Source organism: Lipophrys pholis (genome assembly GCF_963383615.2).
Source record: "Lipophrys pholis genome assembly, chromosome: 1".
In the NCBI taxonomy this organism is placed as follows: domain Eukaryota; kingdom Metazoa; phylum Chordata; class Actinopteri; order Blenniiformes; family Blenniidae; genus Lipophrys; species Lipophrys pholis.
Genome location: NC_137635.1, coordinates 3,966,201 through 3,988,472, shown reverse-complemented (window position 1 = coordinate 3,988,472; position 22,272 = coordinate 3,966,201). Strand labels below are relative to the sequence as shown.

Here is a 22,272-nt window from a genome sequence, read left to right as displayed (position 1 = left end):
TTTTGTGGTTGTAAGTATGAGATGAAACATTTCAACATTTTTCAGTTTTACTGTAAATTTTCAGGCATCATTTGTTGCTCTGCACTTCCTGTTTACTACAAAGACAATGTTGGAGACACATAGTGGTTTGCCTGCTGCATATGGTCAGTATGTTTTTCTTTGTTAATAAAAAACTGTCAGTTTTGTTAGAATATCAATATATTTCTGCAAAAAATAATCATTCATTTTATTTATTTACCACGGGAGAGGGTTTTTTTATGACTTGTTGCAATAATAAGTTGATTATTGTACAGTATTTGATTGAATAAAACCGTTTATTAATCCCAAGAGTGGGGTATGTTTGTCTTCTCACCAGTGTACCTTTTACACATTGGGTTTCAGAAAATAAAAACACATTATTCTAAATGCAAGTACATGATAAGGAATTATAAGTGTGATGTAAAAACAATTCATATGGCGTCACAGTTAAATATGCATACAGTCTCCAGAAAGGGAAACCCTTCAGTTGTGCTACATGAACAGTGAAGTTGAGGTCTACTTATAAACCACAACCAGGCAGGGCTGCAGCCTTGCACATGGCTTTTTTTTTTTTTTTTTTGGCGGATTACCCCAGCTTAGCTATAAAAGCTGCTCTCTGATTGGCCCCACTGAAAGCATGCCACTTGGCCAGCTCAACAGGTTGCTTGCTTGGAATTACACCTGTCCAATGATGGCTTCAGGGACCAGCGTTTCCAGCTCATGATGGCGACCGGGGGTCCTGACTATGGCCTCTCTTAGGATGTGAGTGACGAGGAACATGGACTGATTTTTTTTTTTTTGGGGGGGGGGTTGAATGTGAGGCCTCCAGCTGCAGGAAGTCACGATGGTGCTTTACAAAGGACCCCGGCTCTTGGAGTTTGCAAAGACTCCTTCTCACCTCCAGTTCAACAGATATGTCCTGACGGGTTACCGGCCAGTGTCCACAGCACAGGAGTGCCTCAGGAGCCTCTTCTACATGCACAATGAGCTGGGGAACATTTACACCCACGGTGAGTTAATAAACTAACTTTGTCCTTCATTTGCTTCACTTACAACCCCGTGAGGGGTTTTCCTGAGCTTGAAGATTAAAATAACTTACTAACCCCCCCCCCCCAGTACATGTGACGGATATATGTGCAAAACAGGTCGCACACGTTTAAAACTCTCACTTGTGGTCAGTCACAAGTCCACCTGACGAGGGTGTGTAATGAGGATATGGGGCATTAGCTGTAATCTGCCCTAGGAATCCCAGTCTTGGAAATATCCAATGGATAACTAGGTCTTTAGAGGTGACAGACACCTTTCAGCTGAACGCCTTCACGTATGTTGAGCAATGCATTTCAGAAAAAATATTTGATTTGATTTTTTTTTTAACATTGCATTTCTAGTATTTGTTAATATTTCCAGTTTTTTGTGCAGGTTTTACAAGGTTAAAACTTTATCTGAGATGTGAAACTTAACTGGGGATGAGCTAAAATCTGCAACAGCCTTGAACCTCCAAAGGCGTCTTCTTCTTGCCGGCTCCATTTCCAGCGACAGCATAAGTTCATTAAGACGGCCGCAGGTAATAAGGGGAAGTGAAGGGTATTAGTGTTCAGGGTGGTGTTGAGGCGTCTCTGCGTGGAGCCAGCTACCATTCACTGTGTATAAAAAAATAAACCAGAGGAAACACATTCAATAAGTATCAACATTGTTCAGCATTTGTGCAACTGTCACTTATGCAAACACAGAATTATACGTTTAATTTCTCCATTAATCCCACTTTAATCTTCCCCCTCACCTCTTATCTTGTTCTTCCTCTTTTGGCTTCTCTTTTTCCTGTCAGGCATTCCTTTCTTCCTCTTCTTGGTGCTGCTGCCTCTTAGTATCCCGTGGTGGGATGTGGACAACATTTGGATATGCATAGTCCACTACCTGGCCTGCCTCAGTCCCACCGTTGGCTCGGTGGTCTACCACGTGTTCATGAACCACGTGGGAGGAGAACATGTGTACGACACCTTGCTGTCCCTGGACATGTTTGGGGTCTGCCTAGTAAACACTCTGGGTAAATCGCAGAAAGAAACTCCTCTGTCCCTGCATGTTATGCACGCAAATCAGAAATCCAAGTGTGTTTTTAGGCCTTCGTGATCATGCGCAGGTCATGTGATGAGTTTTTGAATATCCACTGAATCAGTCAATGAATGAAATTATACTATATATATATAATCCAGGGGTATAAAAAGAATAATTGAAATTAAAGTAGCAGAGTCGGGTTGCCTACACGCGATACATCACACTGACATTTTTAAATATTAATCACAACTTAGGGCTACTTATAACGGCTAAAGAGCAAGATTTTAAAGTTACTTTAATTGTGTGAGAAAAAAAAAGAACGAAAATATGTTGAGGCTGGTGTCAAATTACACTATGGACATATGCTATGTGTAACAGCAAGACTATAAACTATAAAATCTCTTCTTAAAATGTGATATTGAGAAAATAGAGTATATAAATTGGCATATTATGTCACATCGTTAATTCCATAACTGATTTCAAGACACAATTTCCATTCAGAACAAAACATATCAAACACAACATTAACGGAACACACCTCCTCTCCTCTCCAGGGGCCATTCCCATCATCTACATTACCCTTCTTTGCTATCCGACCGTGCAACAAACTGCCATGCTGACCTACATCCTCCTGTCGGCCTACGGGATCTACTGCGCCACCACGGCGCGCACCAACGTCCTGCGTCTGCGGGCCTTCGTCTGGCAGGCCTTGTTCCGCTTCAGCCTCTTCTTGTTCCGGGTGTACGGCAGCGGGGTGGGCAGCCCGCACTCCCTGCGCCTCTTCGTCATCATGGACTCTCTGGCCGTGGCGGGAGGACTGGTCAACATCGTCCAGATCCCGGAGCGCTTCAGCCCCGGCCTGTTCGACAACTGGGGCAACAGCCACCAGATCATGCACGTCATGGTCATTTGCTCAATTATCTACCTGCACTGGGGCACATTGGAGGATTTAGCCTGGATTAAGAATTACCAGTGTCCCACTGAGTGACGCGTCACCTTCTCAGACGCTTGCACCGATAAGGCACGAGATTTAGCGCAAGTACGAGGAGAGGAAGTCGTTTTATGCACTTTAGTCCTAGCTGCTGAAATTCTTCACAAGGGAAGTTTATCATTTGAGATTCGCCAGAGAAGAATAAGACGTACCTACAGTGTTGTAACTGTAGAGCTCAAATTAACACGACGTTGAAAATGAAGGTCCTGAGCATACTTGATTTATCGTGTGATACTATGCAGTAGTTGTGGGTGATATCGCCCAGGAAAACATAGCTTATGAATTGAAAATATTTATCCTGTATGTAATAAATTATATATTTTTATATCTTGGTCTGATCTGTCATTATTTCAAGAAACTATTCACTTCCTCTTCGCACTTTATTTAAGATATTGTGCGTAAATGTGTGTGTGTGTGTCTGGTCATTTAAAGAACGTTAAAACAACTAAAGCTGCAGAAGTTAACCATAAACGTAAAGTCAATTACTGCTGACGTGACAAAATCAAACACACGTAGTTGCATGCTTCTATTTATTTGCAGGAAATGGAAGTTGTATTTACACCAGGGGGGGAAAAAAAACCCAACTAATAATTTTTTCTATTGCTAAATGTCACACATTTCATGTTTTCTTCTGTTTTTGGCAACAGATTTTACATTCCTCTCCATAGTATTGTTGACTCAACAAGTCATCTTCAACCCAAAAAGCAACAAAGCCCTGAAATAACACATCAAATTAAGTGAAATTATGGCCACTTTAGAAAATCAGGTGCAAATTAAGATTTGAACGAGATGTGTGTGTGTGTTGCAGAGGTAGAATTCCTCTTTTCCGAAGGTTTTTCTCTCCTTGTTGCTACACACCGTATCAATGCATTCTTGTGTTATTTGTAACCCACGGCCAGCCTCCCTCTCCGTCTCTCCCACCGAGAGCCATCCGGTCCGTTTCGTGTGGATCAGTCGTCGTCTGAGCTGCTCTCGTCCTCAGGCTCCGAGAGGTCGGCGATGGGGAAGCGCAGGATGGCGGCTACTCCGCTCAGCTGAGTCAGCTCTGAGGAGACAAGAGTTAATAGATGTCAGTGGAACGACTTCACCCTGAACTGCTCTGTCTCGCCAGAGCGCCAGTACGACACAGACCAGGGTCTCTACCAACTTGTAAAAGAACACAGTGTTTGTACTGATCCAAAGTGCAGAATAGAAAATGTTTCTACCAGAGTGCAAAGTGTTGAGGGTGACTCAGTCTATTGATCATAAAATAAAACCAGGAGTGGTGAACTCATTTTAGCATATGGGCCAGAAAAGCCCATATGCTAAAGACTAAATAGACTAAATAATGTTCACTTTTTTTTCTTTTAGAAAACTTTGAAAAAATAAGAACAATGTCAACACAAAGAACGTTTTATTAATGTTCACTTGTGCAAAACACAGTGAGATGCTCAAAAGCCATTTGAAAGATTCTGCAGCATTCAACATGCATGTTCACCCTCAATATGAGGCTTGTCGTGTTCCTCGCTCTTACTGAAACAATCAATCACTCCAATCAATAAATCAGAAAAGACAGTTGGTCAATAAAGAATGAGACTAAAAAAATTAAATAAAATAAAAATAAAAAAAACATATATATATATATATCCCTAGATCCTGAACGAGCTGCTGAGATTTTCTCGAATAAATTGTCAAAAAAAGATGTTTGTATTCGACACAAAGTTCTTTATAACTTACGTTCACCCGACACGTGAAGACTTGAGAAGATTCTGCATGAAGAGAAGAGGGAGAACTCGTCAGCTGGAGGATAAATAACCTTTAATCACACTGATTAACGACGGCTCTTTATTCGAAAAAAGTCAAACAACCCTTGTATGTACATACGTCAGTATTCATGTACTTTTTTTATATATACATTTAATCTCTCACACTCAAGTGTCTATTCTTTGTTTTGTCTTTGCAGTATTTTCACCTTTACCTGACATTGCCGCCGCTGTCTCTCACGTTGTCGACCAAGCGAACGTACCGAGCCCTCGTCGGGACCTCCTGATGCCTGAAATAAAGGCGCAGCACACATGTGAACTACAGGAACGACCCGGTAAGTGTCAGGAAACAAACATCTGCTGTGTTTTTAAACCAGATGAGACAAATATCTCTCGGTGTGTACCTGAACAACTTATCACTGATCAGCAGGGTGTCGATGGCGAGGACGTCAGCTGCCTTCTCCACATGAGCCACTCTGTGAAGACACAATGAGACGGAGGTTGTTGATGACCACTGCGCCTCACAGAAAGCCTCGTTGTCGTGTGCTACCGTCGCTCACCCGTAGAAGGCCCTGTCAGGCTCGTGTTGGAGCATTTTGTAGAACTCTTCCAGGGCTTTCACCTCTCCCGCCGCCTGAGAGTTCGACGTGACACACATAAAAACGTAATCACTGATAGTTTAGAACTCTGCAGGCATTTCAAAAGCGCGTTATTTGTAAACGGGATGACTGATAAAACTGAGAAATTACAGAACTGCCTGTCACCTTTGTATCAGAAAGCCGGCTTGTCACAGTGGGATCACTAAGGATTTCTGAAAGACAACAAGCAGGTCAGTCAGTCTTCTCCTCAAGGTGAGCTGCAACTCTTTCAACTCTCCAGCATCCAGCAGCTCCTACCTTTGAGGGAATATTTATGACCTGATGAGGAGTGAACCAGCATGAACTTGGGTCGATTCTCCAGGAGCAACTTGTTATCCTGCCGCACTGCCTCCTTGTAGATATAGTTGATGAACTGGTCCTTCACAAACCCCGGGCTGCCCACCAGCACACACTTCACCACTTGAAAAAGAGGAATTACGGGACAGATTACGAACGTACACGGGAGAAAAGAAGGCCCAGCCCACAAAAAGGGCTTTGCCGAAATAAATTTAAGCAATGAAAACACAATAAATGGACATTATTTCAGTCAAACTAAAGGATAATAGTGAAATCCGGGATGCCGCTTTAACATCAAAATGATGAGGATGACTTGAAAATTTTTAGGGTGAACTTGCACTATTTTGTTCAATTTTGTGTGTAAGATTAAAAATGATGACCATAAAAAAGACAAAGGTTTATAGGAAGGACACAAGTGGAGCATTAACAACCCTTCCAAAAGAAAACAAAAAATAAAACAGAACCAAGTGAGGAAAAGAGGAACGTGATCTAAGCGCCAGTGTCCACAGCAGCCCTACCGTCAAAATTAATGTGGCGAAGAATTGCCTGCATCACAGCCTCGTAGAATCTCTCCAACGCCTGCAAACAGAAACAGACATTAGAACGTGGCCATCCTGCTGCATGACGACATTCAATGTGTTTGTTCACATTATGAAACTGCCTTTTTTCCCTGAAACATTCAGACTTTACAAGGGGAAAGAAAATATAAAGGTCAAACCACAACAACGTAATGTGACCTGATTCCAACGATAAAGTGCCACAAACTGACCATTTAAAGTAGTGAGAGGAAGAACCCAAAGGATAAACCCACACGTGACATTTCCCTGCAGTGATTTACCTTCTCGTGTTGAGTGCAGCTTCCCCTTCTCTTGCGAGGAATATTAACTTCTACTTTAGCTCGAAGCAGAGTCATTGCGGGGGTCACCAGCACCAGGTTGGCCAGACCCTCCTGCATTACCACAGCGGCCACATCTGCCTTCTGTGCTGCGTCACATGCCTGTTCTAAAAAAAAAAAAAAAGAAAAGAAAAGAAAGAAGAACATGCAAAATTGGACCTGAAACTTAACGAATGTGAACTCGATTCACCAATAAACAAAATTTGCTGTTGTGGTTTTAAGCGTTGCATACCGATACGATCCAGCACGACGCTGTCCCAGTTCTTCTTAGCTAGAGTGAACTTTCTGTTGAGTTCAAGCTCAATAGTGTGGTAAGCACCCATCTGAAAAGAAAAACAACAACAACAAAAAAAACATTTTTTAAATACAAGATTAACAACTTTTGGTCCAATCACACTTATCTGGCTCCCAATATGTAGACCAATTAAAAATCTCAGACCTTGACATACTGGTTCTCCTCGATGTTGGTGCCCTTTACTCTCAGCCGGCAGGCCTGGGAGTCAAAGTCGATGGTCTCCACAGATAATGTCAAAGTGGTCCGAACCCTTGAGCTGCCGACGCTTCCTGTAGTCGACTCTGTCTGCACTTTTCTGCAGGAACGAGGGACAGCAGCTTTACTTCAGACTCTCTGTCACTTTGAGTTACTGACAGAAAGATGGCATACCGAGTTGGAAACAGTGCAATAGCAAAGATGGTGCTGTGTTATAATAGTGCCCTGATGTCTGATACTAAGTAAAGTAATTCATATATAAACATCAACAGATCTGAAGCAGGTTTTATAAACAGTTTTTCAAATACAAGACCTTCATTAAAAACAGCTGTGTTTTCCATTACATCTTAATGAGTGGCAGTAATGTGTGCTGAGTGGTGGCAACAGATTAACACACAGACATGAGGCAAATACAGGGAAATTCACAAGCTCAACTCACATCTCTAAAAGACTGGACAACTGTGTGAGTGTGTTGCTTGTGCACTACATGGGTTCAGACTGACATGTTATGTGCTTGAGGATTTCTGACGTACCTGATTGTGGAAGCTCTCAAGCTGTCCCCCACCTGCAGCAGGTTGTAGGTGTGCCACATATCCTCCGCCTCCTCCGGCATCAGGGTCACCTGCCTAGAGAAGAGATTACAATCCATCACACACAGACGCGGAAACACAGGGCACTACAGGATTCCCGCGCACTTTTCAAAATTCTTACACCTTTGTCACGTACTTTTATAAGTAGTTAATGTAAATCTAAGGACTGTAATAGTGTGTATCTTCAGATGGCTTTATTAATGGCCGGAACTAAATATTATTATCCAATTTTTGGCCTTCATCCAGACCCATGACATTTTCAGGAAGGTTTACCAAGTGTTCCCAGAGTCAGGAGAAACAAGGTGAAGCAGGATGTAGTTCCTTTTCGCCTTACCTGTGGGATAAACTTCCTGTACACGTGAAGGCTGACGACACACTCACTTCTTTGCTCAGGGTTTGCATTAAAAAATAGATTTTACATACATTTTTCACCTTTATCTTAACAAGTTTATTTATTCATTTTTTGATGCATTTCTTAATGGCTTTGTTTCAATGCATTTCCTTTACTTCCTTGTAAAGCACCGTGAATTGCCTTGTGTATGAATAGTGTTATAGAAACAAACTTGCCTCTTAAACAGTAAGAAGCTGCTACCAAAAGGTGACAAGCCTTTGAAAAAAAAATCATTAAAGATAGGTCATTATAACTGGAATTGGAAAATGTGTGATTTGCTGTTAAATGGTATCATAATATATAACATATCCATGGTAAATTAAATGCTTCAAAACTTTTCCATAAACCTCATAACTGTAGATAAGCTTCCATATCGTTAATTAGCGGTAATAACCCAGGAGACAGTGATAAACATGGAATTACACATGTGAGGTCTGTTTTGTTTACTTTGTCATGAAGCTGGAGTCTGTGTGGCAGAAGTCTGTGAGGTTTACGTTGCATATGTTTACGCGTATGGACAACAAAATGGTCCCTGCCTATGTGAATCGGAAAGAATTCCAAATTGACGCGTCTGAAAGTGAATTATGTCCAGTCATCAACAGCGATCGCGTTGACACATGGACAAGTCGGCTCGAAAATAGCATGCTGGTTAGCTGACGAAGCTTAGCCGCCGCGCCTCACTCACCCGGCGTTATCTTTCTCAATGTCTTTATGGAGCAACTTCATGGTCGAACTCTTGTGTGGCACAAATAGTCTCACTGGTGTCAAACCAACAGGTTTGTGCGGGTTTGAGTCATGTTTTCCTTTCTTTGTTCTTTTTTTCTTTTTTTTAATCTGTCAGTAAAAGTGGCTAAGCCATCTCGTCTCACTTCAGGATGAATCACTCCGCGGTGCGTGACGCGTTTGCCCGGGCGCGGGGACATTGCGTCATGTGGTCGTGCGTCGTCGATCCCATCCCAACTTGGTCACTTCCGTGGGTGTCGCTTTTACTGCGCAACAAACACTTAAGCCGCACAAAACTGAAATACCGCACAAGCATCGACAAGTGTAGTCTGGCTCGGTTTGTTTCGCAAAACTGGCGATCCACAGCGGGCAAAGTGGCGCACCTATCTTTAATGTAGCGTAATTTTTTTTCTCTACATTGTAGTTTGAGATAAGTAAATAATGAGTGATGCAGACAGCGGCCAATCCAGGACAAGAACGGATGCCCGAAGGCCCGCCTCTTTAAGAAAGTAACCAATCAGGGCTCGAGAACGATCATCCCACTTCCGTTCACCTCGCTTTGAGCTAACGCTCGCCTAGCCTTTTTTTTGTCGATGGCATGGTGCTAGCAGCCGCGGCAGAAACACCGCCGTCACGAGAAAAGCAAATCCTTCAGGGCGAATTCTGGCATCCGGTGGAAATCAGTAGACTAATGTAGATTTCTAAAGTCCATTTTTAACAGTCCAGTACCCGGCCTCAGATTTTGAGGTTGCTAATTCAGCGCCAAGGTTAGCGAGCTCGCGGGCTAACGATAGCCGATTAACGCTAAACTAGTTGGGCTAACGATAACTCGGTGTCCTACCCACAGCTCCCGTTTTATCCCGACAAGTTTTAAGACAACAGAAACGACCGCTTTCGGAAAATAGCATGGCAGAAGCCGACAAGCTGAACATCGACTCTATCATACAACGTCTGCTGGAAGGTAGGACTCGGTATTCCGCCTGATATGTATTCACAGTGGTAGCCATTTTAGCTAACGGAGGGGCTAGACAACGATAGCCGCCACAGATTCACTTCATCTGTCGCTTCATGCAAACGAAGCGCAGTTTGGACTACATCGTCCGTTACATGTTGTCTGCGGCATCCAAAGTTTGGCTCAATTACATTATGTGCCGGTAATGTTTTGTATTTGTATTATTGAGGGAGGTTTTTTTCCATATGAGCGGTGACTAGAACGAACCATCGCAGCTCTGCACGGATGCATTGACCACAATGTTACTGTTAAAAAGTAATGGCATCAGCGTTATGCATTAAGTTGAGACTTTATTGTCGAATTCAAAAGCAATTCTTGTCGTTATGCTTTTTAAATGCAACACTACAAATTAAAACTGTTTACACGGAAAACTCCAGTCAAAAGGCTGCAGTTATTGTAATAAATAACCTTTGACCCTGTTATTATTGTTGTTTATACGTATTGGATGTGCTAAGCAATATTTCTATCATAAGCAGGTCTTCTTGGTTGTCAGCAAGTTTTTACAAAACTAAGGATTTCCATAGTTCTCTTATTTTTAGCTGCAGTAAATAAATCATGTTGTGACCAAAAGTCTTATGATTTGTGGTTGTAACCAAGCTTTTTGTTGTGAAAAGCAGTCTCAAAGATTATGTGTTACCGGAAGGTTTTAATATTTCACACCAATCGTATGTACTTGTAATGGTTCTGCAAAAGGAGAGTCAGTAGATAAATAACGGTTTTGGTTGAGATCTAAAATGTTTTAAGGACACTGTTTACAGCTCTTGTTTTGTTTTTTCTTCTTCGCCACAGTGAAAGGCTCCAGACCTGGCAAAAATGTTCAGCTGACAGAGAATGAAATCCGTGGTCTCTGCCTCAAATCCCGGGAGATCTTCCTCAGCCAGCCAATCCTGCTCGAACTTGAGGCCCCCCTCAAGATTTGTGGTGAGGCTTAGTTGTGTTCTTTAGCGCCAAGGGAATTCGCAAGTGTGGTCACACAGCATATTCAGACTCTCTTGATGGCTTGTTGTGGCTTAGAGTGCTGGACTAATAAGAGGAGGCTTACACTGACATAATGTTGTATATTCACATGACCAAATGCTGTGGGCTTTTTGAATCACAGTCCATTCGAAGCAGACTGTCTTTACAAACAACACGTGAACTGAAATGTTTTAGCACAGAATACAGTGTGTGCTCTGACCTTGCAACACAAAGAACTGAGTTGACAAGCTGATAATAACTTGTCAGTACTGTAATCTTTTGGACTTCAAGCTTCTCCTCCTATGTTGCATTTCTGATTGAGCTTAATGCCAAATAAATACGGCATTGTAGATTTCAAGGTCTTTTAGGTTTCCTCCCCTTTAGGGATGATGAGTATCAGCTATCTTAAAAACACAAACTATCAAGCAACACTGTAGCAGGAACTGTGCTCCTCTAAAAGAACACATGACCAGTCATGATCTCAAATGTTTTGGCCAATATCCATAATGCCAAGTGTTGTTGTACCTCTATTCCAGCCACTTAGCCTTTGTTGTACTCATACACACAACGTGAAAATCATACCTTTGACCAACATTCCTGTTTCTCCTCTTTACAGGTGATGTTCATGGACAATACTATGATCTGCTGAGGCTGTTCGAATATGGGGGTTTTCCACCAGAGAGCAACTACCTGTTCCTGGGAGATTATGTAGACAGAGGCAAGCAGTCCCTGGAGACCATCTGCCTGTTGCTGGCCTACAAGATCAAATATCCAGAAAACTTTTTTCTGCTGAGGGGAAACCACGAGTGCGCCTCCATTAACAGAATATACGGCTTCTATGATGAGTGTAAGTCTTTTCGCATGCACACTGATTCAGACGTTGGGGCTAACGGTTCACCGTCACTGACATTTTGACTCAAAATGTAAACAACACACAGTCAAAATTTTGTGTCGGCTCAACTGAGGTTGTTCACAAGAAACAGGAGGATTGCCATTAATGTGAAAAGTGTAAAAAAAAAATTTGATGATAGGGGAGGAATTTATGTGCATTGCTTAGATTGAGAACATATTTTTTTGTCTGCTCTTATTTCCAAGAAATGTCTCCTCATTTGTAACCTTGAAGTAGTCTGTATATAATTTTAAGGATATTTAAGCAGAAAGTGATACTAAAAATATGATCTTCTAATGATCAGCTGATGCATACTTTTCTCTAGAGGTTGTTTGTTTTCATACAGTCTGCAGTAGCTGACAAACAATGAAAATACTGTGTTTACCAAGTGTTTAGTCTGCTGTCTACACATGAGAAGGTTCACAGAGTACCAAAGTTAAGTGTTGAGAAAAGGTTTACATGTCTGATGTTCCTATCTGCTTCTGTTAGCAGTCTGCTGGCTTTGTTTTTATTATCAAGTAAAAATGTGTCCTTCACTTTGAAAAGAGATCATGAATCACCAATTCCAGCTTTTTTACTGAAGCAATGCCCACAACAGTTTCAAGTACTTTCAAACCTGACAGTGAAACTAATCTAGCGATAAGAGTACACGTAATAACCTCTCAGTACACGGAACCACAGGCTGCAATAAAGCTGTATTAGTAGGGATTGAAGAGTATTTCTAATCTGATGCAATCCACACAAATGATTTTATACACTTAAAGATTAGATTGTGAGTTCTTTTGCTTTTTTTCCCCACAGGTAAGAGGCGATACAACATAAAGCTGTGGAAGACCTTCACTGACTGCTTCAACTGTTTGCCCGTCGCAGCCATTGTTGATGAGAAGATCTTCTGTTGCCATGGAGGTATCCTCGTCAAATAGTTCATTTGGCACCTCTCCACAGCGTGCATGCTCGCCTTCCCCTGTTCTGTTGTCCGTGTCAACATGCCGGTCGAATGTGTGCGGGTCTGCACTGTTTGACTAAACGTACCTGCACTTTCTATTCATAGACATGGCTGGAGATAAATAGGTCAACTTTAGCTTTCTGTGTCCAAACTACTAAAGAAGTGAGCGTGTTGCAGTCGGTCACTCAGAATACATAAAGGAAAAGAAACATTTAGTTTTAACACCTGCTGAGGTTGACTAGAGTGAATGTAAAACAGAATACCTAAATCATCAGAAGAGTTCAGAGTACAGACGGCAGCAGTCCGTTGCAGATATCTCGTGTCTTTGAGAGCCACCATGCAAAAAAATATAAACAGGCGCTGATAATAATGAGGGTAAATTCCACCTTCTGCTTCACAGGTTTATTGTTACATAACACACGGACATGATGTTGCTTGTTTGCTAGTTATTCATTTATTTGGCCCAATAAAGTCTCTTATCTTCTTTACACATGCAGTGTCCCTGCACATCTCAGTCGCCATGTAGAAAACTAGTTTATTTTTAATTGTTTAATAAGCTTCAAAATTACCTTTTGTCATATTGACAAAATCCTTCACTGTCACTTATGAACATATCCTAACGAAGTTGCCGAAACGTGGAAACTGCTATTTTGCTCTAGTTTGTCGGGGGGCGGGGAAAAATGGACACAATTGAGATGTTCGATTCTTGGCTTTGTGAAGTTGAACTGGCCCATCGTCTCCTCCAGGCCTGTCTCCGGACCTCCAGTCCATGGAGCAGGTGCGAAGGGTCATGCGCCCCACTGACGTGCCTGACCAGGGCCTCCTCTGTGACCTGCTGTGGGCGGACCCAGACAAAGACGTGCTGGGCTGGGGAGAGAACGACCGCGGCGTCTCCTTCACATTCGGTGCCGACGTGGTCACAAAGTTCCTCCACAAACATGACATGGACCTCATTTGTCGAGCTCATCAGGTCAGTACAGGTAGAGAGTGTTTGTGAGGTCAGAGGAATTCCATTAAGAATCATATTAACAAATGGTTTAATTAATTGAAAAAGAACATGGCAGAATGGGAACATAATTCAGTGGTTGATATAGCAATGGTGATCCACTACTAGAATTCGAGGTCAGGAGGCTGCGGTTCGATTCCCGGACAAGGCAATAATTCTTTACCTCATTTTGTATATTTTAGTTTTACTTATTTGTTGTTTGTTTTGTTTATGATTTAGTTTTGTAATTTAGATATTTTGGCGGATAGTTGCTGCATTTCGCTTGACTAATGAAAATTTAACCCTTCAATTAAAATGGAGCGTATACTTATTTAAAAGTGAGAAATGAAGAAAAAAAGTCTTTGAGAGAGAGAGAGAGAGAGAGATCTATCTATCTGTGTTTGTGTATTTGAGTGCCACGGTTCAATGCTGTTGCATATTACAACAAACGCCATGCAGAAGTGCTGCAGGTGGAAGTACTTAAATAGCAGCTGCAGCAAAGTGGAACCAGCAGGGAATCATTAACCTTTCAGCGCATGTTGGGTTTCTGGGAGCAACAGATTTTCACTTAATATATTTTGACAGACACAAGTTTTAATTGTAATAATTGAGGTAGTCTTGTTTTTGTCCACTCTTGTTGCCGTTTCATGCTCTTGTGCAAATCGGTTATAAATTGTAAAAGTTACACAACCGTAGTTTTGCTCTTCAACGGACCTCTGTTGGCTTTGGTGTGAAAGAGAAATGTTGATTATTACTTTAAATCCCCTGAAGGCGACTCTTCACTGGTCTGTGTCTGCAGGTGGTTGAGGATGGTTACGAGTTCTTTGCCAAGAGGCAGTTAGTTACTCTCTTCTCGGCTCCAAACTACTGCGGGGAGTTCGACAACGCCGGAGCCATGATGAGCGTAGACGAGACCCTCATGTGCTCATTCCAGGTGGGACGCCGCGAACGCCGCCGAGCCTCTCTTGTGAATCACGTCGTCTTTTTGTCATTTCGCCGTCTTGACTCTTTTCGCTCTTTGCTCTTTTCAGATTCTCAAACCTGCCGACAAGAAGCTGTTCTATAGTGGCGGAGGGGGCATGGGCTCCGGACGCCCCGTCACTCCTCCTAGGAAAGCCAAGAAATGACACCAGTAGTTTGCCCTTGACCTTTTTACCCAGCCCTCCTGCCCTCTCTACCTCTCTTCTCCTTTCTCTCACCAAACAGCCAGAAATCAAACCTATACCCAGGGCTTTTTTTCCTTTTTTATCTGTACTTGTTAAAACATTTAATGTTACGAATTGTCTGAGTGTGTGTGTGTGCGTGTGTGCGTGTGTGTGCGTGCGCGTTGGCAGACCACCGACGTGTCCCGTCTGCAGGTGAGCATTAAAATCATGTGTGCACGTGTACATTCTGTGTGAGAGTATTAGAGATTTATACTTTCCCTTTGCTCTTGCCACTCTTCGTGTGGAAAGGTTGAAACCACAGTGTCTGTCTGTACAGCAATTTGACTGAAAACGCAGGGTTTGGGAGACGGCGGGCGGCTGCCGTCATGATGGGTTTAGCAGCAGACCCCTGCCAGCAGGTGGCGTGTGTGTGTGTGTGGGGGGGTGTGTGTGCGTGTGTACCGGTGGAGGAGGGGGTGGGGGGGGAGTGTTTTGGTTTCCCTGTCCTCTGTACTGTAAAATCTCCAACACAGGGGTGTGCATGTGTGTGTGTATGTGCGCGCGTGTGTGCATGCAGCGTTTTGCCTGTTTGAGCGCGACGTCTCCACGTAGAGCGTCACCGAATCAGAGCGAGCACGCACCTACACTTCTTCACACACACACGCACACACACACACACACACGTGCGTACATGACTCTTCAGATTCATATGAGCCAGAGCTGTAAAAACCCCATACAGTTTAGGTTTGTACAGATTTGATTACTTGAAAGAGATTTTTTGTGAATTCGTTTTGTAGTCTTTCATCAAGTTGACCAATAAAGCGCGAATCTGAGCTGCACCGTCTCCTCTTGTCTTGTTTTCTGTTTCGTAATCCAGCAGCTGACGTGCGGACAGTGGTTTTGTAGTGAATCCAAACAACTGTCACCATGTTTAAAAGCGTCTCTTAACCTTTTTTAACATTTGCTCGAAAGTATTTATATTTTTTTATGAACTCAACTGTCATAAGACGGAAAATGCAGTTTCCTTTGAGCCCAGTGTAGAAAATGTTTTATGTTTATATTCAGACGTACACTAACTCTTAGCTTTTCTACCAAAACTCACACAAGGAAAGGAAATACCGGTATGTCCTGTAATCACCCTTTGAAATGGTGCCACATATATAAGAAAGATGCTTCCAAGTTTTGTTAGAATAAAGAATAAGCTGTCAAACATTAAGTTTTGAGCCTTTATGGATATTTTAAGGAGTATAAAAAAAATTCGATGTCAAAAACAAAGTGATTAACAGTGTAAAGAGCCTGAGGGAATGTTCAAGTGATGGAAAAGCACTACAGTATATCATAATTTACCATTTACACAAAGTACATATTGAAGAAATGCCCAAAGGTAAGCTCGCAAAATGACGAGTCAAGCTAAAGAAAAAGATATGTCAAAAAGAAAAGACTATCAAGAGTTTAAAAGAAAATAGCTTCGTAGAACAAAATTGCAAAAAACAAATTGGAGCCGTTGTCAAGAGAGTTTGAAACTGCAAGATGAAGCGACACGAGTCCAACAAACACCCTGAAACAACATAAACCCAGAGAGTTTATCCAGGGAGGAAAAGAAACTCAAATGTCGTCAGCTGGCTCAGACTTTCAGCCTCTCTTTCATAACTTAATATAAAACGGATTGATGTTCAGTAAAACTACAGTAAATGTAGAATCACAGACTATTATTTGAAACACAATAAAGTCTTTCAGAAATTATAAGTACTGTGTGTAAAGATGATCTAAAGACAATTATATAAGGATTTGCTTGTATCATAATGATAACATAAAATGTGAATCTGAAAAAGTAGTTTAAAAAGGTTTTGACAGTTTCTACACTCAGAACCTGCAAACTAAAATATGTTGTGCGTTGATCAAATGGTAATCAATTGGGAAATGTGAAAGATTCAGGTATTTTCAGTTCCTGTATTTTCGATTTTCTCTAGTGATGTGAAAGATAATTGAAATATTCAGTTTGTATGTAAAATAAAACATGTCAGAGTTTGAATTGAATCACTGGAAAGTTGAACGTGCGAATGAATGAGAAAGTTGTCGCTGGTGACTTTTCATTGATATTCATATTTTATTAATTTGTAGTGTAGTTTTGATAGCTTGAATCCCCACTAAGATGTTTTGTAGTGTAATCCCCTGTATCGCATCTATTTCAGTTCTTCTTCTCTTGGTTCTGACTGAAGTCATTGATCCGGTGGTCCAGTGTGAGGGTCTGTTGGCCGTCCTCCACAGGGAGGCAGTGTTTTGTTCCTTTCACTCCGCGATGATCCACTGGGCACAAAACCACATACCAGCATTTAAGAACATGATTAATACATTCCTGAGGGGGAAGGTTAGTCGCTTCATGTGAACTCCCATTTACCAGCTGCAGTATACAGTTTTCTCATTTTTTAATTTTCTTTTAAAGGGGAGAAAAACTAAAATCTTTATTTTCACGCAAGACTCTCTGAAAAGTCTCGTGTCTCTGTTCGGTCTTCATTCTATATTTATCAAAAAAGGATCTCGTTTCCTTCTTAGGCATTTCTCGGGCTCTTTTTGCATTCATTCGTCTTCCTGTCATCAACGCCCTCTTTCAAGATGCCCACCCTGTTCCTTTTTGCTTCCCTTTTACAGGATCGCAGAGGTTAGGGGCGAAGTGTAACTGGGTCGGGTCTCGGACTACAAGGAAGGACAAGTCTTGCATGGAAATTGATTTTTCTGTAAATGTCCGGCCCACCTATGTTTGATGAATAAAATCATTCATCTAAAATTCAAACAGTCCACAGAGTGGCGCCCGAATTCAATAAAAGCAAAATATTTATGAAGTGTATTTCTTAGATCCTGAACAAGAACCACACGTCTGATTAGAGTCACAGCGTCACTCCGCGACTTCCTGTCGTTGGCAAACCGCACGGATATCCGTCGGTACTTGGCTGCTCCACCTTTGCTCATTCTTCCTCCGGAGTACAATCCTCTGTACATTTATAGCGGGGCGATGGCGACTTAAGGTCACTCTTGGCCCGTCAGAGGCGGCCGGGTCTCAGATTCTAGCTGCGACGCTTCTGTGGGATTATGTTTCTAAATTCTGTGTTGGTCAGTGAGTCTTCAAGACTGAAATGTGACCTTGTTCTCCAATCAGTGTAAGTGTGCTGTGCTCAATACTGTCGAGAAAAAAAAAAAAAAAAAAAACAGAAATAATCGAATGTCATATATCATAGGTTGTCTGATAGCTCCTTTTTTTTTTTAATTTTCATGCGTGCAATATTCACTTCAGCTACACCTATCAACCCAAAAATAGTGTCTTGGTTAGATAACAGTGTCCTACTCAAAATAGACAAGACATTGAAGATGTAGTATTTTTTCAGGAGTTCATCTTTCAGATGATACCAAATACTGTACATACTGGTTCATCCAGCTACGCAGGCCTGCAATACGAAGCTGTTTGATTTACGAGCGCTATTATGAAACTCCAGAAGGATTTTGTGTTTGAGACTTCAATAAAACCTCGTTAAAATATTAGGTTCGGCTGTAGGGACATAAAAGCTCTGCCGCTAATGAAAGTAGGTAATCTAAGTAATGTGCTTATTTTGATGGATTAAACTGTGCCGGGTTATTTATTGTGAGGCTGACACGGACTTCAGTGAGGACTTCCTTGGGCGCACGACGGTTGTATTGACAGAAACTGGAGTGAATAAATAGATTTTTGTTGCCGGGTTGAGAAAGAAAGAAAGTTGAACTTGAACCAGTTTAATGCAATGCAGCACATCGATTTATCTGCTGTCTTGTGGCTGATTAACACAAATACATATTTACTTAAAATGTCATCTCGAGCAAACTCAACACACTCTGTCATCCAGTCGTTGTTTTCCATAAAGAGTTTGCAGCATGTCATGTTAACGCTTTGTTTTGTTAGGATTCTGTTGAGATCCCCAGACAGGATTTTAATTTATTTTGTTTTTAATTCAACCTCCATGTTCAGCCACATTATTGTTTCTATTCAACGCATCTCCTCTCACTCACTTTCACTGTAATTCAAGTAGGATTTCACCAATATTCATTAAAATGACGTGTTTCCGGACTCCAACCCGCACTCAAATAAAAGCGTCTTTCAGGATTTTAGGTTTGCAATAAGTCGAAAACAAATACACTTGGAGTTTTCTCGGGGTACCAGAGCTGCTCCGCTGGCGTTCTGCACTCATCGGGTTTCCCAATAAACCGCCTTTGCCAGTGATTTTTGCAGACATCGTCCTCTAAAAATGCCGAGCCAGCTCGAGCGAATGACACTCCCGTAAAATTAAAGCCACTTTTGATCAAGAGGCTCGATTTCCCGCCGACTCCCCTGTGGCTTCTCTTGTACAGGCCTAAGTGTGTGGAATGGTGCGAACAACCAGGAACTCCTCGGTCCGGAGCACCGCGTAGATACTGATGACACCGAGGAGTCCAATGTGTCCTCCAACATCCCTTCTTCTTCTCTCTCATTTGATGAAAGTCAGACTCACGAGCTGGGGCCATTCTGAAATTAAAAAAAACAAAAAAAAACAGCAAAGCTGTTCTGGTGCCATGCCCAGCGGCACAGTGTCACCTGCTCTATTTATATCCCGCGAAGGAATTCTGGATTCAGAGACTCAGCTGCCACTTCTATTATTACTATTAGCTAATGCTGTAACAAGTACCCGGCTAACACCAACTCTACGGCTCCACAACTAATTATGTCCACACTGTCAATACCAAACACGTTATTACAATTTATGTTATTCAAGTCACTTTTTTTTTTTTTTTTTCATTTATCATATGTTGGACATGAAGCTTGAAGGTTAAAGTTAACGGGTCCAGGCAGGTCAGTGGTTCTGTTGAGATGACGACGCCACCGACTTACTGCTTCAACGGGTTTAGTTCAGTTTTAAGGGGACTTTCTGACAAGTCATTCCTGGGAGTTCTTCCAACAACCAGATGATTGAAAGAGGTTTTTTATGTCTACTGTAAATGGGGATTCCTTCACTTCATTATGCCCACATGATATCCCCGCTGGAAAGCATCCAAGGCCAGAGAATGTGGCGTTAATGGCAATAACCTTCTATAGGAGATATGTCAGTCTTTCCTGGCTCCGTGTCTTTTAAGTGCCAAACGCCACCTCATCCCCGCTTCGCTGGTGGCGTGCGTGTCAGCAGAGACAGACTTAGTTGCATAAGATGGCCATGTGTGCAGCTGCACCACCACTTAACACTTGTACAGAACTGGGAACACGTATAGGGTTCGCAAGCGGGAGAGGGAGGGCCTCGGCGGCCTCGGCGGCACATGGTGATCCCTCAGCCCGGCACATAGGCGTGGCGTGTTGAGCGCCACGGCGGGACCCAGAGGTGATGGGTGTCCCAGCTCCGGAGGGGGGGGGGGGAGTTACGCAGCAGTAGTCCCCTGGCTCACGCAGGGACGCCTCAGACAGAGGCGGAAGATGGAGGGGAGCGAGGGAGAAACCTTATCCTTCTGGGATATTGAGTTAAATGTCACTGCTCTGACCTGAGGGAGACACTGACAGGCCGACCCCTATCACAGCCCCCAAATCTCAGAGGTCACAACGGCTGTACGACAGCTGAGGCCCGAAGAACGACTGGGTGAAACGGAGATGGGACACTTGCAGAACGGAACAAATATAAAGTGTTTTAGCAGGTCCTGGTACGAAAAAAACCCATCGTCCATGTAACATAAAGCCGGGGCAAGATGTTGAGATATTTTTTTGAAAACTATTTGGTTTTGATAGGAATGGGTGAAAATGAAAGAATAATTGAATGCAGCTGTTTCCATTTCGATTCAGACAATGATCAATCACAAGCTGAACAGAATTCTAAAAGTAAGACCATCAGATCAGAATAGGTGAGCAGCTTTGAGAAGGACGCCTCGTCGACACGTGGATGGCAGGAGCTCCAGTCACATAAGACCGCCAGGCTGGTTTGATAATAAAACCAAAGAACGTCTGCATTCTGATCTAAGAGACCACCATAAATAAATCATTTCAAATTGTCATCACTGTAGTAATACCGCATTAAAGCAACTGGTTAAAGAAGAGAATCTCTGATAGCTATCGTGGCTGAAATTCCTCATTGTAAAGCTGATTGCACTTTGAAAGATGAGCGGAGTAAAGCTCTAACGGTCTTGTCGACAGAGATGTAGAAAAAGCTGACACAGACCCGTCTTTCAGCAAATTCTTGAAAAGTGTGTGTGTGTGTGTGTGTGTGATTAAAAAAGCAAGAGATCAGTAGAGCAACCGGGTGCTTGGCGGCTCCAGTGACTTTATCCAGCCATGCTGTAGGAGGCGCTTTGCTGGCTCGTCTGGCTCCACTCGTCCAGCTCAAGTTTAAAATCACTTTCAAGTGTAGGTACTTAGAAATCGGCTTCCATCCCCTCCGGAAACATTCCCTGCCCTTTTTATTCCCTCTGGTACAGTAACAAAATGATTTCATCAAACAAATCAAAGTCATTTTGACCAAATACATATTATTGACATCCTCTTCCATGATAATTCCTGAAGATTTTAGGTGAAAGGAATATTGTTTAATGAGGCACAGTACATCCAAATCTATCTACAGTACAATCATATTTTTTTTATCAATGAATAAAGACTCAAATAAATAAGATGCAAGCAGTAAAAGGTATCTATGAAAACCATGAAATGCATTTTGTTTATGAAGTCATTTACACATCATCGTTCAAATCATGTTTTAATAGTGTTAGTGTCTCAGGCTGATAGGAGTCAGACTTTTCATCAGTATCCATTGTTAGGAATGAGTGTGAATGTGTTTCATGCCCCCTATGACAGAAAACACACACAAAAAAAACATCCTTAACAACTCGATACGCTTCATTCAGGCAACTCTAACTTGAATAAAGAATAAATTAATATACGTATCGTTTGATATTTGCAACCTTTAATGGCCATGTGGAGATTTAAATGTATATAATCACATAGTAGAAGCTAAATTCTTCAACAACTATAATGAGAGCACACGGCCCTGTAATATACCAGGCCTGTGTGTATATATGTCCTGCAGCTTTCACTGTATATGAAGACACTGGTCGTGGCCCGCCTGCCTTTCTTAGCCTCATATATTTGAATTTGTTTCCATCATTGGTCAGATTTTCTTGCATACAAGCCTACAGGAAACAAACAGTGGAGTCAAAGCATTCAGTGAAGCAGACTTTGGAGAGTCAGTGTGCAGCGTGCGAATTTGCGTTGCAGTTTTTAGCATCTCACACTGACAACAGATCACTCTTTGATGGGTGCTGACTCCGCAGCGCTGTACAACAGCTGTAATAAATACATTACAGCCAAACTGTGTTGCGCCGCAGCTGTCAAACGCAGTGAGCGGTGACCACTGCTGCTGCTCGGACATGAGCACCCCTCAGTTTATTGATAACTAAAAGCAACTTGAATTCCTCTTTTAAGACACCTCCCCCAGCAGTCCATTTCCTGCTGTTTACTGCTCTTCAAACAGACAGTAAAT

At 42.2% G+C, this 22,272-nt stretch overlaps 3 protein-coding genes across 5 annotated transcripts; 2 read left to right on the top strand and 1 right to left on the bottom strand.

The window, feature by feature from the left end:
* Positions 1–862: 862 nt before the first annotated feature.
* On the top strand, positions 863–3,058 carry paqr4b (progestin and adipoQ receptor family member IVb; the record flags this gene model as incomplete). The annotated part of the gene is made up of 3 exons (XM_080487504.1): positions 863–1,028; positions 1,844–2,062; positions 2,625–3,058. 3 exons carry the CDS (start codon positions 863–865, stop codon positions 3,056–3,058), a joined length of 819 nt encoding a protein of 272 aa, XP_080343630.1.
* Positions 3,059–3,551: 493 nt separating this feature from the next.
* Positions 3,552–9,418, bottom strand: pelo (pelota mRNA surveillance and ribosome rescue factor). 2 transcript variants are annotated; one of them, XR_013935444.1, is made up of 14 exons: positions 8,790–9,005; positions 7,657–7,749; positions 7,073–7,223; positions 6,866–6,956; positions 6,577–6,740; positions 6,257–6,317; positions 5,700–5,861; positions 5,568–5,614; positions 5,364–5,437; positions 5,208–5,279; positions 5,019–5,093; positions 4,778–4,809; positions 3,920–4,106; positions 3,580–3,776 (listed from the first exon to the last, which is right to left on the bottom strand). XR_013935444.1 is itself a non-coding variant. In XM_080466310.1 (13 exons), the coding sequence occupies exons 1-13, from the start codon at positions 8,828–8,830 to the stop codon at positions 4,012–4,014; spliced, it is 1,158 nt and encodes a 385-aa protein (XP_080322436.1). In that variant the 5' UTR covers positions 8,831–9,418; the 3' UTR covers positions 3,552–4,011. The 2 variants fall into 2 exon arrangements, 1 of the variants encoding a protein (XP_080322436.1); XM_080466310.1 differs by having other exon boundaries at positions 3,552–4,106; positions 8,790–9,418.
* ppp1cab (protein phosphatase 1, catalytic subunit, alpha isozyme b) lies at positions 9,023–15,598 on the top strand. 2 transcript variants are annotated; one of them, XM_080466326.1, is made up of 8 exons: positions 9,136–9,594; positions 9,675–9,788; positions 10,629–10,760; positions 11,413–11,643; positions 12,487–12,591; positions 13,378–13,601; positions 14,416–14,550; positions 14,648–15,598. In XM_080466326.1, exons 2-8 carry the CDS (start codon positions 9,734–9,736, stop codon positions 14,741–14,743), a joined length of 978 nt encoding a protein of 325 aa, XP_080322452.1. In that variant the 5' UTR covers positions 9,136–9,594; positions 9,675–9,733; the 3' UTR covers positions 14,744–15,598. The 2 variants fall into 2 exon arrangements, with proteins under 2 accessions (XP_080322451.1, XP_080322452.1); XM_080466325.1 differs by having other exon boundaries at positions 9,023–9,788.
* The last annotated feature ends 6,674 nt before the right edge of the window (positions 15,599–22,272 follow it).

Coding starts and splice junctions, on each gene's coding strand:
- ppp1cab (XM_080466325.1), top strand. CDS start 9,734: ATGGCAGAAGCCGACAAGCTGAACATCGACTCTATCATACAACGTCTG. Junction 9,789..10,628: donor CATACAACGTCTGCTGGAAG/GTAGGACTCGGT, acceptor TCTTCGCCACAG/TGAAAGGCTCCAGACCTGGC. Junction 13,602..14,415: donor TCATTTGTCGAGCTCATCAG/GTCAGTACAGGT, acceptor CTGTGTCTGCAG/GTGGTTGAGGATGGTTACGA.
- pelo (XM_080466310.1), bottom strand. CDS start 8,830: ATGAAGTTGCTCCATAAAGACATTGAGAAAGATAACGCCGG. Junction 6,741..6,865: donor CGTCGTGCTGGATCGTATCG/GTATGCAACGCT, acceptor TTTTTTTTTTAG/AACAGGCATGTGACGCAGCA. Junction 4,810..5,018: donor GACAGCGGCGGCAATGTCAG/GTAAAGGTGAAA, acceptor CTCTTCATGCAG/AATCTTCTCAAGTCTTCACG.